A 14,931-nucleotide genomic window follows, 5' to 3' on the forward strand; every position below is an offset into this window, starting at 1 on the left:
TTGTGCAGTACTATATGGGGCAAGTGTCTGTATGGGGCCATAACGTTTGTGCAGCACTATATGGGGCAAGTGTCTGTATGGGGCCATAATCAACGTTTGTGCAGCATTATATTGGGTAAATGTGTTTATGGAGCATCTAATGGGGCCATTATTAACCTTTATGCAGGATTATATGGGGCATATTTTAATATGGAGCATCTTACGGGGCCATCATAAACTTTATGGAGCATTATATGGGCCTCCTGATTCAATATGGATATTCAAAAACACTTAACCTACTGATGTCTCAATTAATTTTACTTTTATTGGTATCTATTTTTACTTTTGACATTTACCGGTAGCTGCTGCATTTCCCACCCTAGGCTTATACTCGAGTCATTAAGTTTTCCCAGTTTTTTGTGGCAAAATTAGGGGGGGGTCGATATATATATATATATATATATATATATATATATATATATATATATATATATATATATATATATATATATATATATATATATATATATATATATATATATATATGGTACTTAGTGTCCTCCTAGTGGCGGCAGCATAACACCCATGGTCCTGTGTCCCCCAATGAGGCGTAGGAGAAAAGAGGTTGAGAAACCTGGAGGTGGCATCAAACAAAATCTCAAAATGCATCTGACATTTTTTCAATTTTATGTAACAAGTATAAAAATATGGCGAAAACAATAAAATAAAAGAAGGGTTTCATTAATAAAAAAAAGTCACAAAAAAAAAAAAAAAAGGTAGAGAGTCTGTGACCCCCCCCCCCCCCCATAAAATGAAATCCCAGGTGCAGAGCGTACCTGCATCCGAGCTGTTGGCGATCATTGGTATGGAGGATGACATCTGCATTCTCGGTTGGGATGGGTTGAGATGTAAAGGGTTCCCCGGGTGGGGTAACATCCCGTAACCGCTTTGCATCTGGTTGACGAGTCCGGCGAGATGAGTGTTAGGAACTGGATTGTTGCCATGAACAAAATTAGTGTTTGGATTTTGGCAGGGGACGCCCTCCCCTCTAATTGGCATGTTTAGGGCCAGCGAATTATGGAGATTAGCGGCGTTCAGGCCGTTGTCGTTGTAACCCAGCTGGTTGGCAGGACACGGCAAGCTCATGTTCGGGTCGGGAATGGCGCTATTGCTGTTCACGTGGGAGTTCTGACAACTCATGGTTTGCAGCAGCTGAGACATTGAATTCAAGGGGAATGAGTTTTGCCCTCGTTTCCGCATCGCCTCGCCTCCCGCGTTTTGTAGGTTGGGATTATCCATAGGTGGAGGCTTCAGGAGATTGACGACCGTCGACGTGGGCTGCTTTCTCTTTCTTAAGTCCTTCTGCTGAGACATCAACTTATCTCTCAGGGCCGCCCGGCCGCTCTGCCCTTCGGCCGGTGGTGGTGGTAGTAGAACGTTGGAGGCCGGGGGGAACATTGTGGGTAAAGTGCTATTTCCTTCGTTGCTGCCACAGTTGGCGGCAGAACCGGAACTGCCATTATTACCAGCAAGTTTATTTTGATTTGCTAGCTGTGCTTTGGCTGCTGCTGAAAGTAAACTGCTCGCTGGGAAAGAGGCAGCATTATGCTGGTTCAAGATCTGATTTAAAGGCATCCCCAGCAATCCTGTCTGACCTTTAATAGGAGCGTTACCAGCCGGAGATGGGGAGAAAACAGTATTGTTGGGGGGATTTAATACATTGCTCATTCCAGCTATCAATGGATTATGGATCTCTTTATACTGGTGATGTCCATCAGGCTTCGTCGACGGGCTTGATGGCATGGATGGTCTTGGAGAGCCCATGCTGGGTCTTGGAGAACGTGGCGGGAGTTTGAGGCCACCGCAGGTAGGTTGTGTACCGAGCAGCGGCATCATGAAATTTCCATGCTCTGACGAGGTGGAAGAAGAGCGTGATCTTTGGGGCGATGCCTCGATTCTTCCGATACCGGGCGGCATTGCGTGAACCGGGGAGGTGACCGGTGAAGGGGATAAGGAGGTCGACGCTGGATGTTGGACTCTCTGAATGTGATTGCCATGATTCATATGACCAGGTTTGACGGTTGGCAATGGAAGATTACTTGGCAAAGGTACGACGACAGGTGGCATGTTTACATTCATCACGGGTACCTGAGAGTGAACATTTGGATGAAATGGGGTAGTGTTCATTACAGGGTTTTGGACAACTGGTTTGCTGGGGATGGGGTCAAGAATACCAAGTGGATCTTTCTCAGACGATGTTAATGGCTTTTTCTGAAGAGCACAAAGCGGTGGAGGTGGCGGCGGAGGTGGTGGTGGCGGCAGAGGGGGTGGAGGACCCGGTGTTTGTTTATGATGAAACATTGTACGTGACATATCCATGTTGGGTGGATAATTGCAAATGGTTTTCTTTAAGACTGGACTGGCAAACGTTGGAGACAAAGGTAGATTTGTCCTTCCGGCCATAGCACACGACTGCTGCACTGAGGACCCATGCAACATGATGGATTGCGGAGAGATGGGAGTCCTGTTCACGTGAATGGGACTGGAATTGGGGGGAGCATGATAGATGGGATTGTTCCTTGTAAATGCATCAGGGCTTCCCAATGGGTCGGTCCTTGGAGACGCAGATCCATCACAGTAAATCTGGGATCCAGACGAGGCTGGACTTGTCATGTTGCCAAGGCCCCCACGATACGGAGATTTCTGTCCATGCTCGTTAATGCCTAACCTTTGTGATGGATATGCAGGATGGAGGTCGAGCGGCTGAGAGCCCACATGGTCTTTAACCATCAACTTAAATGGATTTTTACATTCTGGCAGTACAGAATTCACAATGCCCTCCAGTGATTTATTTCTTATGGATCGTGGGGTGGCTGCGCGGGAGGACATGACAGGAGCAGAATCTGGGAAGGAAAAAACAAAAAAAAAGTTGTAATGTGTATAATGCAAAGAAAGGTAATCCATGCAATGCACACTTGCCGATATGCGCCAGTCCCCTAGACAATAAATGTACCGCCATCACTGTCATAAGGTGGCATAGTCCAGCCTCCTACTGAAGGTACAGAAGACAACAGATTGCAGGTTGGGTCCTCTAAATCCAAGTTCGATCGTTTGGAGTCAAGTCATCTGATGGGTGAGTACAGCCTTAGCTCTGCGCCTGCTACTGGCTCACTGACTGCCTCTCTGCCTTTGATTAATGGGGCCAGATTAGACAGGTGAAGTTAAATTGGTTTGGATGCCACTGCTGGGAACCCACAATGTGCCCTGCCGCTCAAATTTGAAGGGTTATTCCCATCTCCATAGATTAATATTGTCAGATGGCGTTTGCATAAACAAGAACTTTTGCAATTTATTATATATTAATATTTTCACCCATTCTTGTTTACAGCTCGTTGCCTAGGAGACCGACCTCCGCTGCTGTCTTGCTTGTAAACACTGCAGGAGTAGGAGGCAATAGTGCCCTCCAGTGATCCTGTCTGGCTCCAAAACAGTGCTTACCAGCTCAATTCAAAGGAGCTGGTAAGCACTGGGCGAGTTCTGCTGTCTAGTAGCGGTGGTCGATCTCCAAGGCAATAAGCTGTAAATAAAAGAACGGCTGAGAATTTTAGTGAGCAGTAAATTGAAAGATTTCTTGAATTTACAAGCACTATCTGACAGTATCCATTTATGAAGATGGGAGTAACGCTTCAGTCTACGATGCTGACGAGACAAAGACTGCAGAGTCAGAGACCAGTCGCTACATTCCTCCCCCCTCCACCATGGTCTTGCAGCCAGTGAAGAATAAGGGGCACAGGCTCAATGGGGGTCCATACAGTTCTAACAATGGAAAAATAATTAGTGAAATCTAGTCTACACCTCCAAAACACAGATTTAGATATTGCAGAAAGTACCTGCAAGACTTTTTGCTCATTAAGTTTTTTTTATCTAATGGAAAACAAAAACAAAACAAAAAAATGGGAGATAAGTCTCAGCAAGATTTTTATTCTGTAATCCCCCCCAATTATGTATGTAATAGTGTGTAAGTATTAAAGTATTTACCGATTGTGGTTTTGCCCCGTTTCCAGCGCAGCTCCATTCCTCTTCTGGAACACGTGACCGATCTTGCAGCTTTTCTGGGCTCACAAGACGTCTTTTATGTGGAGCAGTAGCTGCTTTCCCAATGTGAGTCTAGGAGACACAGAACGAGTCTCAGTAGACTTACGTTGAGAAAGCGATTTCCAGTACTGTTCCTATGTGAGCGGGCGAGTCTGCGGAAGTCACGTGATCCAGAAGAGGATCAGGACGGTGCTGGAAACTGTGGAAAACATCGATCGGTAAATTTTTTAATAAACGTACGCACCACAACATTCATGATTAGGAGGAATTGCATAGTGCAAAATTTTGCGGAGCCTTCTTCTGTGTTCCCATGAAATTGGTACAAATCTGCAGCACTAAAGTTTACACATACTCGTTCCTCCCCCAGGACTTGTCAACACCAGCGAAGGGTGCGGGGCCTCCATGCTCCTGCGTAGAGTGGCCACGGCGATGATCTTGCGCTTGTGGATGCACAGCTTGGTCACGTCCTCGTCTGCTTTGACGTCCTCTGCGGTTCTTTGCTTTACAGCGGCTCCGGGGTCAAAGTTAAACACCTAAATCAAATAAATTGTACAGTGCAAAAAAAAAATTAAAAATCAGCAAAAACCTGAAACACAAAAGGTTCTTAGACTGAATAAATACGAGTAATGCAACGTGCGGTAAAGAGTCCACCAATGATTCACGGTACCTTGGGCAGGATAAGAGGACATTCCAGGCCGCACTTGCAAGTTCCATCAGTGAGAAGGTAAGACTTGACCTTGTCCAAACATGACAGATGGGATCCGCTGGGGCTAAAGACAAGAAGGAAAAGTAGATGAATCGCTCCAAATACCCCATCAAATCCAACACACTAGGGCTGGTCGCGTGTGGGTGCCGCCTGCTCTAAACAAGCAGTTTTTGGGTGAAAAGCCAATGCCCCCTGAAAATAAGCCAAGGACAAGGCTTCCTTCTGAAGAGACCCAACCCGATTCAATCCAACCATCCATCATCCCATCTCAGACTTCAAAGAAATGTTTTCTGAGCTTGGTGACCCATCTAAAGGGTCAATGCACATGGAAATAAAATGCAGAATATTAGTGTCAGAGTTTACAAATATGTCTACAAGTTATGCCTTTTCCCCCCAGAAATAAATAGACCCATGGTGTAGATTTTACCATCTACTGCACATCAATGGTTTTGGCGTTATTGATACCCCCCATTGACTTCAATGGGGAACTCATTGTCCATGTCCAAGTGTCACTGCATTTTGTTGCATTTCTACACCCCCAAAAAATAAATAAGTAAAATTGCATTTATGGATTTCTACAGGAAGGGAATGTGGAATTTTGTTGCAGATTTTCATGCAAATCATTGACCCCTAGAGAGGACAGGAAAGACATGGGCTAATACAGTAAATTGTAATGAAAATTCAATCATCGTCCTGATCTATCCTCCGTGCAGTGTTTTCAGCTATATGTTATCCTTTAGATCACCCCGCACAGTCTCTCCGTACCCCTCACAGGGGGTCAGGATCACTAATATCAGGACTTCTAATTTATGCATAAGAAGCTCAGTTATTATACATTATATTGTTAAAGGGGATGTGTAGTGTAAGGAAGATCCCTACAGTCATGCACAGGGAGAGACCTGTCAGTCAGAGAGCAGGGTGGACACGTTGCCAAGGACCTGACTTGGACTATTCAGCCGAGACGCATGGTCTTCGGACAGCTTTTCAATGTATGTTTTCTATGAATCGTTGCACGGTTTTGTCCACTGAATTTCTGCATACATTAATAGAATCTAGTGGACCTGATGTGGCTGGTGTACTTAATTTGAAAACATGTCAGATTGCCAGTATAAGGCTGCCGTCACACTATCAGTATTTGGTCAGTATTTTACATCAGTATTTTTAAGCCAAAACCAGGAGTGGGTGATAAATGCAGAAGTGGTGCATATGTTTCTGTTATACTTTTCCTCTATTTGTTCCACTCCTGGTTTTGGCTTACAAATACGGATGTAAAATACTGACCAAATACTGCTAGTGTGACGGCAGCCTAAACCTGTATCAAGCTTTTTCTGTGCTGTAGCTGGACTCCTAAATGCTCAGTTTAATATTAGTATTGCACAGACATATTGACACTGATTTTCACAGTAAGTTCACCAGCCTCATCAGTTTTTTTTTTCTAATAACGTATGCAGACTGTTGTTGAAATCAAGTGAAAAATTCACTTTAAATATGCTAAAAATAATGAATTATGTAATTCACGTCTGAAAGGTGCCCACAATCTTAACTTACGCAGATCCTGGGCCCCTGCAGATCTTCTTACAACCTGCGTCTGATACAAGGCAGAGCTTCCCGTATCAGCGTTTGACCAGTGTTGTGAATGAAGGAGGCTTGCCTACCTTCGTACATTATATGAGTGGTCAGCCAGCCCCCTTCATGTGCCGACCAAAATAGGTAAAAAAAAAAATAAATTGGGACCTGAAGCTTATAAATGAAGACGGCATAAATTTAACCAACGTCATTTAAAGGGACACTCCAGCGGGACAGAAAATAACTGCTTGATCATGGGTATCCAAACGCCAGGACCCTCACCTAATGTAGAGAACTCCACTTTGGTCCACTCGTCGTTGCCAGCCCACAGGAACCTGCACTGACAGGGGGGCGCTGTCATGGTCTCCTCCATCACATACCTTTCCACCATTCATTTTCTTACAGTGATTCAGCAAAGGTATCAATAGAAAGAGGACTGCAATACGCCGCGTGTACTCATGACTCCCGGAGGGCCGATCCTGCACAGATGTGTAAACTGCACAAAGTGCATTTGGTTCCGTAATGTTCAGGGCAAGTTAGAAGAATCGGGCGTTGCTCCCGTAAGCCATTTCTGTAAGATATCCCAGAAACCTCTGAGACGGCGACAGTCTCCCCGCGCTATGAAACGGTACAGTCCATCCATGCGCTGGAGCCGATCGATAACAGATACTCAGGTGTAAGAAACATTTCATCCTGGTCCAGCCGAGCGCACCGGGATGGAGACGTCTGCAAGTTTCAGCCACTTATAGGTCGCATCTTCTCGGCTTTTTCTTTATTTTCCATCCTGTAGCCAAAATATTGCAATTCTTTCCAGGGGACTTCATGATGTCACAAATTTAGCGCTTTAATCCTGCAAATGGAAAAGGAGAAAAACATTAGTACCGACAAAGTGAAAACCGCAGAAAGCTAGGCATCAACTCTGGATCCGGACATTCATTCTTATTAGATGTTCCAAAAAAAAAAGTCTCGAGGTGCTCCTCCATCGGAGAAAAGAACTTTGCTGAAAGTGCAGGGATCGGACATGGGTACCGCATTTTCACTGGCCTAAGGCTATGTGCACACTTTGCGGATTCTGCTGCAGATTTTTCCGCAGCGGATTTGATGAAATCCGCAGTGCAAAAAGTACTGCGGATTTATCGCGTTTTTTTGTGCGGTTTCCACTGCGGTTTTAGACACCTGCGGGTTTTTAACATGGAGCAGGTGCAAAAGCGCTGCGGATTCCGCACAAAGAATTGACATGCTGTGGAATGAAAACCGCTGCGTTTCCGCGCAGTTTTTTCCGCAGCATGTGCACAGCGTTTTTTATTTTCCATAGGTTAACATAGTACATGGAAAACTGCTGCAGATCTGCAGCATCCAAAAACGCTGTGGATCCGCAGCAAAAACCGCAATGTGTGCACATAGCCTTAAAGTTCTAAAAACAAAACTTTATAAAAGCCAAAATAATTGTAGTCTCAAAACTAAAAAAAAACAAACAAAGCCCCCCCAAAAAGAGACGTTTAGGGTATCACCGCATCCACAGCAATCAATACAATAAAAATATCATTATTTATCCTGGCCAGTGAATACTAGCAACAACCCTCACCCCATCAAATAAAAACAATTGCCAATTTTGTTTCTCGCCACACATAAAATGAAATCAAGAAGTAACATGTATCCAAGAAAGGGAGCAATAAAAGCTACAAGCTGTAATGGAAAAAAAACAAAGCATAAAAAAAAAAAAAAAAAAAAAAAAAAAAATCTCCAGAAAGCTATGTACCGGTACTAAAAAAAATGAAAAAACAAAAAAAAAGTCATGGCTTGTAAAATAGAATGCAAAAAAGTAAAAAAAAACATATTGTGTAAAACTAGCAAAAAACAGAAAAAAAATTTGGATGTCATTGTAATAATATTGAGAAGTGGTGTTACTATCTATTATCTCGCAAAGAGAACACAAAGAAAATAAAAGAAAGGATGCAAACTTTTTTTTTTTTGCTCACCTAGAAATTTTTTTTTTTTTTTTAAAAAGGAGATTATTAAAGAAAGCATGCACCCCTGAAATGATCCAAGTAAAACCTACGACTTGTCCTGCGAAAAAAAACAAATAAAAACAAAACACCCTCACACAGATCTGGCACGAGCCATTAGTGTTTTTGCCAGAATTCTGGAGTAAAACACCTTAAGGCTATGTGCACACGTAAGAAAAGAGAATTTTCTGCACAAAATCCGCATATCCTGGCAGAATCCGCAGCCGCGTTTTTTTATGCGGATTTTGTGCGGTTTTTATGCGGAATTGATGCAAATTTTTTTATTTTTTTGCCATTACGGAATTTTAACATGAAGGGGTGCAGAAACGCTGCAGATCCGCACAAAAGAAATGACATGCACTTCTTGGAAATCCGCATCATTTACGCACTGATTTTTCCGCACCATCTGCACAGCTATTTTTTTTACCCCATTGATTTACATTGTACTGTACATTACAGTGCGGATCTGCAGCGTTTCTGCGTGGAAAAATCCGCTGTGGATCCGCAGCAAATCCGCATTGTGTGCACATAGCCTAAAAAGGAGTATAATTTAACTTTGGAATGGGCTAACTGAGAATCCGTCAGAGAGCTCATGCCAACATCTGACTTTGAGCTTTTCTCAGCTGATTTATGAACAGAGACGGCATTAAAATTGAATTTGCAAGAAAACAAAGAACCTGTAGAAGTCAAACGCTGAAAAGTTTTTAATGAAACCGAAATACACAAATGATTTTAAAGCTTCAAAGAATGAAAAAATAAATAGCTCCCCAAAGGTGGGCGACCTCTAATGTGTGTAGAAGGGAAAGAAACAAGCTGAAAACCTGCAATAATGTGACATCTCCCTGACAACAAGTTCATGTCAGCGTCATTTCATTGTGTAAAATTATACCGTGTGCGCAAAAGCGGGAAATGGTTAAAACCCCGTCCGTTTCATTCACGGCCGGCTATAAATATCCTGCTTATTGCTATAGAAATTATACTGGGGGAAAAATAGGTCACATAAATAAGATCTCGTGACGGTAGTAAAGACGGGAGGCGAGGAGCGGTCACTGTGTGATGTCTGCCGAGTCCACGTCTGCCATCACACTGTGCAAAAAAAAAACAAAACAAAGAGGGACGATGGCGGCCACTCGGGATACGACGGTGAAACAAAGACACGTGCGGCCAATCACATGGGGGACGGCAAACGAGACACCGAGAAAAGGAATAGTCTGGAGTTTCGGGATTACTGCTAAGGTGTAGAAATGTCAATCAAATAAGAGCGATATCACTGCAGGAAGGTCTTGTAATATTGCAACTTGTGTATACAGCTCCTCTGCAGCCCAATGTGTCTCCACGGAGATAGAATTCAAACAAACCCTGTGTAGTCCGATTCTAAAGCTATATTGCCATGTACTGGTCTCCTGCTTCTTGCTAACTTACTAAATGTGAGAATTTTAATTAAGGGGCTGTCTGCTAACAACATGTTAAAAAAGTGGCCCATAGCGGTGCTAAAATTAAAAAAATAAATAAATAAAATACCGTAAGTACTTTATATAGCCCTGTCGGGCCAGTGCCTCTTCTTTATGTTGTCCGCTAATTTCTATGGCGATGGGCATTCACATTGTGCTGCTGCCAGTGTTCCCCACCGGCCACCAATTACTGCTGCAGCCAATCATCAGGCAGAAAAAGGGCACGTTCCGCCTAAGGCAGAAGATTTTCTTCCAGCTAATATGGAACGTGACCACTGCAGTCAATCACCTGACCGCGCCGCTGAAAGAGAGGGCACGAGACCAGTGTAATTATGGGGCCACACAGGCGTGCACGGGAGCTGTATGGAATCTCAAAAACCCATAGATAGATAAGAATCCATAGTCAAAGATATCACAACCCACCTGTGTTCTCCAAAACCGAAACCTTTAAACCTTCATTTGCTTCCAAGAAATCAAAGTCACACGTCTCCAAGAAATTCTGAAAGACAGAAGACCTCTATTAATTAATGCATTATTGACCGCTGGACAACGAATTTAACCCCCAACGTTGCGGCCATATTCCCCAGACTTGGGGGCAGCACTAAGTATTACCCCTTCCAAGTATCACATTCACTGCAATTTGAAAATCAGAACGATCTCGTTTCTACCCCCATTGATTCTTTTGACCTCGAATTTTCGCTCTTTTCCTTCCCCTTCTACCAAGACTCAATTTTTTCCCCCCATTGACATGGCCATCTGAGGGCTTTTAATTTTTTATTTTTGAGGGACGAGTTATAGCATTGAATTACCGCATTCATTTTATCATACTAATATCATATTATGTATACCCCTCCTTACTTGTAAAGCGCCATGGAATAAATGGCTCTTTAATAAAAAAAAAAAATCATACAATAATCAGAAAGAAGCATAAAAAGAAATTCCAAGCTGAGTGAAATGGTGAAAAACAGGAATCCCCCCCCCTCCCCACAAAACAAAAAACCCATCCCCGTGGTTTTTGGGTTTCATTTCTATGGTGATTATTGTAAGGTGAAAATATACATTAATTAAATCCAAATTCCAAAAGTAAATACTTTTAAACAATAGAGGAATCATAGTACACGGAATTAAAAAGACAAAATCATGAAAAACACCAAATCATCAAAACTATTATGTGACACCATACACCAACCCTAGCACACTAAAAATCACCTGGCAATGTGACTCTCCAAGTCAAAACAATTATAGCGATATGTCATTAGGAGGTTTTTTTGCTGATGTTGTTTTTAACAATTTTCTAAAATTTGCAAACAATTTGGTTTGTGTTGTCATTTTCTCAAGACACTTTTTATTTTTATTTTTTATTGGTACCATTCTCGCGTACTTACGACTTATCGCATGTGCTGCTATTCCACTTACGGTAATTTTAGACAAATGATGAATGAAAAACAGCAATTAGATTATTTTTCTTTCCCTTAACAGCATTTACATAGAACAAAAAAATAAAAAAAATAAAAATATATATATATATATATATATAGCGGTGTCAGTCTGGAAGGAGAGTGCACAGTTTGTTTTTTTGCTATGAAATCTGACAGCAGCAAGATGTAGGGACAGAGACTCCGATTCCAGTGATGTGTCATTTAGTTTACTGAGTGCAGCATTTGTGATTGTTTTCTCTGCTGCAGATCTCAGAATGCTGAGACCTGTATAACAACATCTACAGCTGCCAATAAGTGGTGGGGGGACGTAGTTGGACCAGGAGGCACCAGACACCTAGTCCTGCAGAGATAATCTCCTGCTGATAAAACGCTAATTTTTTTTTTAAACAGCCTAGTAAGTTTACACACGCACTTAGCACCATGCATGAAACAAAACCGGAGGATTGAAGGAGTTTGGTCTTCTCTTAGGCCGTATGCTGAGCCGTGCTGACCAGGCACATATTATGCATCTATACACTACGTGGACGTGCACTGGGGGGAAAACACGAGGCTTTCTAGCCGGAGATGGAAGGATCTGGGCCAGTCATATTCTGTGCTTCAATAAACACTGCATTTTCCTCTACGCCTAATGTGCACCGCAATAGTAATAAAAAAGCCGTAATCTTACCATGGCAACCCCTGAACTACAATATCTGCTCTGCCACCTCCGACATACAGCCGACAACGTTCCTTCTGTTGCTCTGCTCAAATGCAGATTTCATTGTCTTCCGAGTGAACCGGGTTACAGATCTGCGCTTATTTCTGGAAACACCTTGTAAATTCAGGATTGCACACAGCTAGGGAAGTTACCTAGCATAACCTTGCATAAAAAAAAAAAGAAGCGAGTCTCAAGCATTGATAAAAAAACAAAAATGTATCAAAGGGGGTTATCAGCTCCTAAAATTTCATTATTATTATTATTTATTTTTATAGTGCCATTTATTCCATAGCGCTTTACATGTGAACATCGGGACAATCTCCTGCAGATCCAACATGTAGGTCCTACAGGCCTCTGCTTACCCACGGCTGGCATACGGTAAAGTGTGGGATGTGACCGCGGAGGCCACTGACTGGCAGCTCATGCTACCCATGAATGGAGTGGGGGTCAACAGGGATAAAAGTGCCCCTTTCTGCTGATCAGTGCGGGTCCCAGCCATCAGCCCCCTCCGATCAATGTTATCATTTTTTGTTATGGATAGGTGATATTTGTTTTTACCAAACAACCCCATTAAAATCGTGCCATACTCCCAACCTCTGGACAGCGCATGATAATGAGACTGCTGAAAAGTCTCCTGTAAAGACCAGGAAGCATGAGCGCAAAATAAACCTAGCGGCCATTGTGTAAACTGTAAGATTTCTAGTTATTTAATTTAAAAAAAATAAATGTTGTGAGGCAAAATTTTAACCCCGTGCGTTCCAATTCACCAAACAATTTTGCCCCTATCTACATAATGGGGAAAAAGTGAAAGGAAAAGTGTTGGAGGCAAATTAACAGCTGCCAGATGTGAACAAGGGGGACTTAAAGAGTGAGAGCGATGGCGCCAAAGAGTATATACTGTACAGCTGCTAAGGTGGGGCCCCGACATGGGATACTCACCACACCACCACGGGGATATGAACACACACACACAAAATGCGCCACACACTACCACGTGCTTGAACACATATACCACCCTCAGCACACATTTCACCACACATACACCAACCTCGCCACATAAAAGTCGCAACAAAAAAGTCGCCGCTCAAAACTCGCCATGCGCAAAATTCGCCACATGCAAAACTAGGCTCATACAAAACTCACCTCATGGAAAACTCACCACACGTGGAAAAATTGCCACATGCACAAAAGTTGCAACACATGCAAAAGTTGCCTCACACAAAACTTGCACATACTCAAAACGCACCACACATAAAACTCGCCACGCGCAAAGCTTGCTGCACACAACATGCTACACTAACCTGTCACATGCAACTCGACACACAAAAAGTTGCTACACGCATGTCACCACACAAAACTCATCTCACAAAAGTCGCTACATGCATGTCGCCACACGCAACACAACACACACAACTTGACAAACGAAACTCGCCCTAAAACACACACAAGTCTGGTATTATCCTTCAAAAATAAAAATCTGATTAATAAGCAGACAAACTACAAGAGCAACACATGTACCAGATAGGAATCCGGCAGCTGTCAGTCACATGACCTGTCTATTATGTGTATGTGTGAGCTAATATATACTGCCAGGGGGTGGGCTTACTGTTGGCTGCGGATTTATCAGGCTGCCAATTTAGCTTACAAATGCTGAGGTAAAAATACTGACCAAATAACGTGTGAATGAGGTCTAATACAGGAGGAGATGACATACAGATATATACTATATACAGGAGGAGATGACACAGGTATATACTATATACAGGAGGAGATGACACACACATATATACTATATACAGGAGAGATGACATACAGGTACATACTATATACAGGAGGAGATGACACACAGGTATATACTATATACAGGAGGAGATGACACACAGGTATATACTATATACAGGAGGAGATGACACACAGGTATATACTATATACAGGAGCAGATGACACACAGGTATATACTATATACAGGAGCAGATGACACACAGGTATATACTATATACAGGAGCAGATGACACACAGGTATATACTATATACAGGAGCAGATGACACACAGGTATATACTATATACAGGAGCAGATGACACACAGGTATATACTATATACAGGAGCAGATGACACAGGTATATACTATATACAGGAGGAGATGACACACGTATATACTATATACAGGAGCAGATGACACAGGTATATACTATATACAGGAGCAGATGACACAGGTATATACTATATACAGGAGCAGATGACACAGGTATATACTATATACAGGAGGAGATGACACACGTATATACTATATACAGGAGCAGATGACACAGGTATATACTATATACAGGAGCAGATGACAGGTATATACTATATACAGGAGCAGATGACACAGGTATATACTATATACAGGAGGAGATGACACACGTATATACTATATACAGGAGCAGATGACACAGGTATATACTATATACAGGAGGAGATGACACAGGTATATACTATATACACAGGAGAGATGACACAGATATATACTATATACAGAGGAGATGACACAGGTATATACTATATACAGGAGATGACATACAGGTATATACTATATACAGGAGGAGAGGACACGTACATACTATATACAGGTGAGATGACACAGGTATATACTATATACAGGAAGAGATCACAGATATATACTATATACAGGAGATGACACATATATACTATATACAGGAGGAGATGACACAGGTACATACTATATACAGGAAGAGATGACACACGTATATACTATATACAGGGGGGATGACACAGGTATATACGATATACAGGAGGAGATGACATACAGGTATATACTATATACTGCCTATGCAGCATCAATAGTAAAAAGATGTAATGTTAAAAATAATAAAAAAACAAAAAACCTGCTATTCTCACCCTTTGTCGTCCGATGATGCGCTCGCGCCTGCCACCATTTTCCGTTCCCAGAGATGCATTGCGAAATTACCCAGAAGACTGACCGCTAAGTC

General features: G+C 42.4%; 1 protein-coding gene across 2 annotated transcripts in view; it reads right to left on the bottom strand.

Moving 5' to 3' along the window:
* Positions 1-14,931, bottom strand: part of MBD5 (methyl-CpG binding domain protein 5) — a 48,887-nt gene that overhangs the window by 26,922 nt on the left and 7,034 nt on the right. The window contains exons 2-7 of one of the 2 annotated variants that reach the window (XM_077273002.1): positions 11,910-12,101; positions 10,227-10,302; positions 6,629-7,196; positions 4,742-4,844; positions 4,427-4,607; positions 816-2,882 (exon numbers count right to left, since the gene is read on the bottom strand). In XM_077273002.1, coding sequence (XP_077129117.1) covers positions 816-2,882; positions 4,427-4,607; positions 4,742-4,844; positions 6,629-6,741 — 2,464 coding nt within the window. In that variant the 5' untranslated portion in view covers positions 6,742-7,196; positions 10,227-10,302; positions 11,910-12,101. The remainder of the gene's footprint in view (positions 1-815; positions 2,883-4,426; positions 4,608-4,741; positions 4,845-6,628; positions 7,197-10,226; positions 10,303-11,909; positions 12,102-14,931) is intronic. The other variant, XM_077273001.1, reaches the window with a different exon arrangement.

Source organism: Ranitomeya variabilis, chromosome 7 (genome assembly GCF_051348905.1).
Source record: "Ranitomeya variabilis isolate aRanVar5 chromosome 7, aRanVar5.hap1, whole genome shotgun sequence".
In the NCBI taxonomy this organism is placed as follows: domain Eukaryota; kingdom Metazoa; phylum Chordata; class Amphibia; order Anura; family Dendrobatidae; genus Ranitomeya; species Ranitomeya variabilis.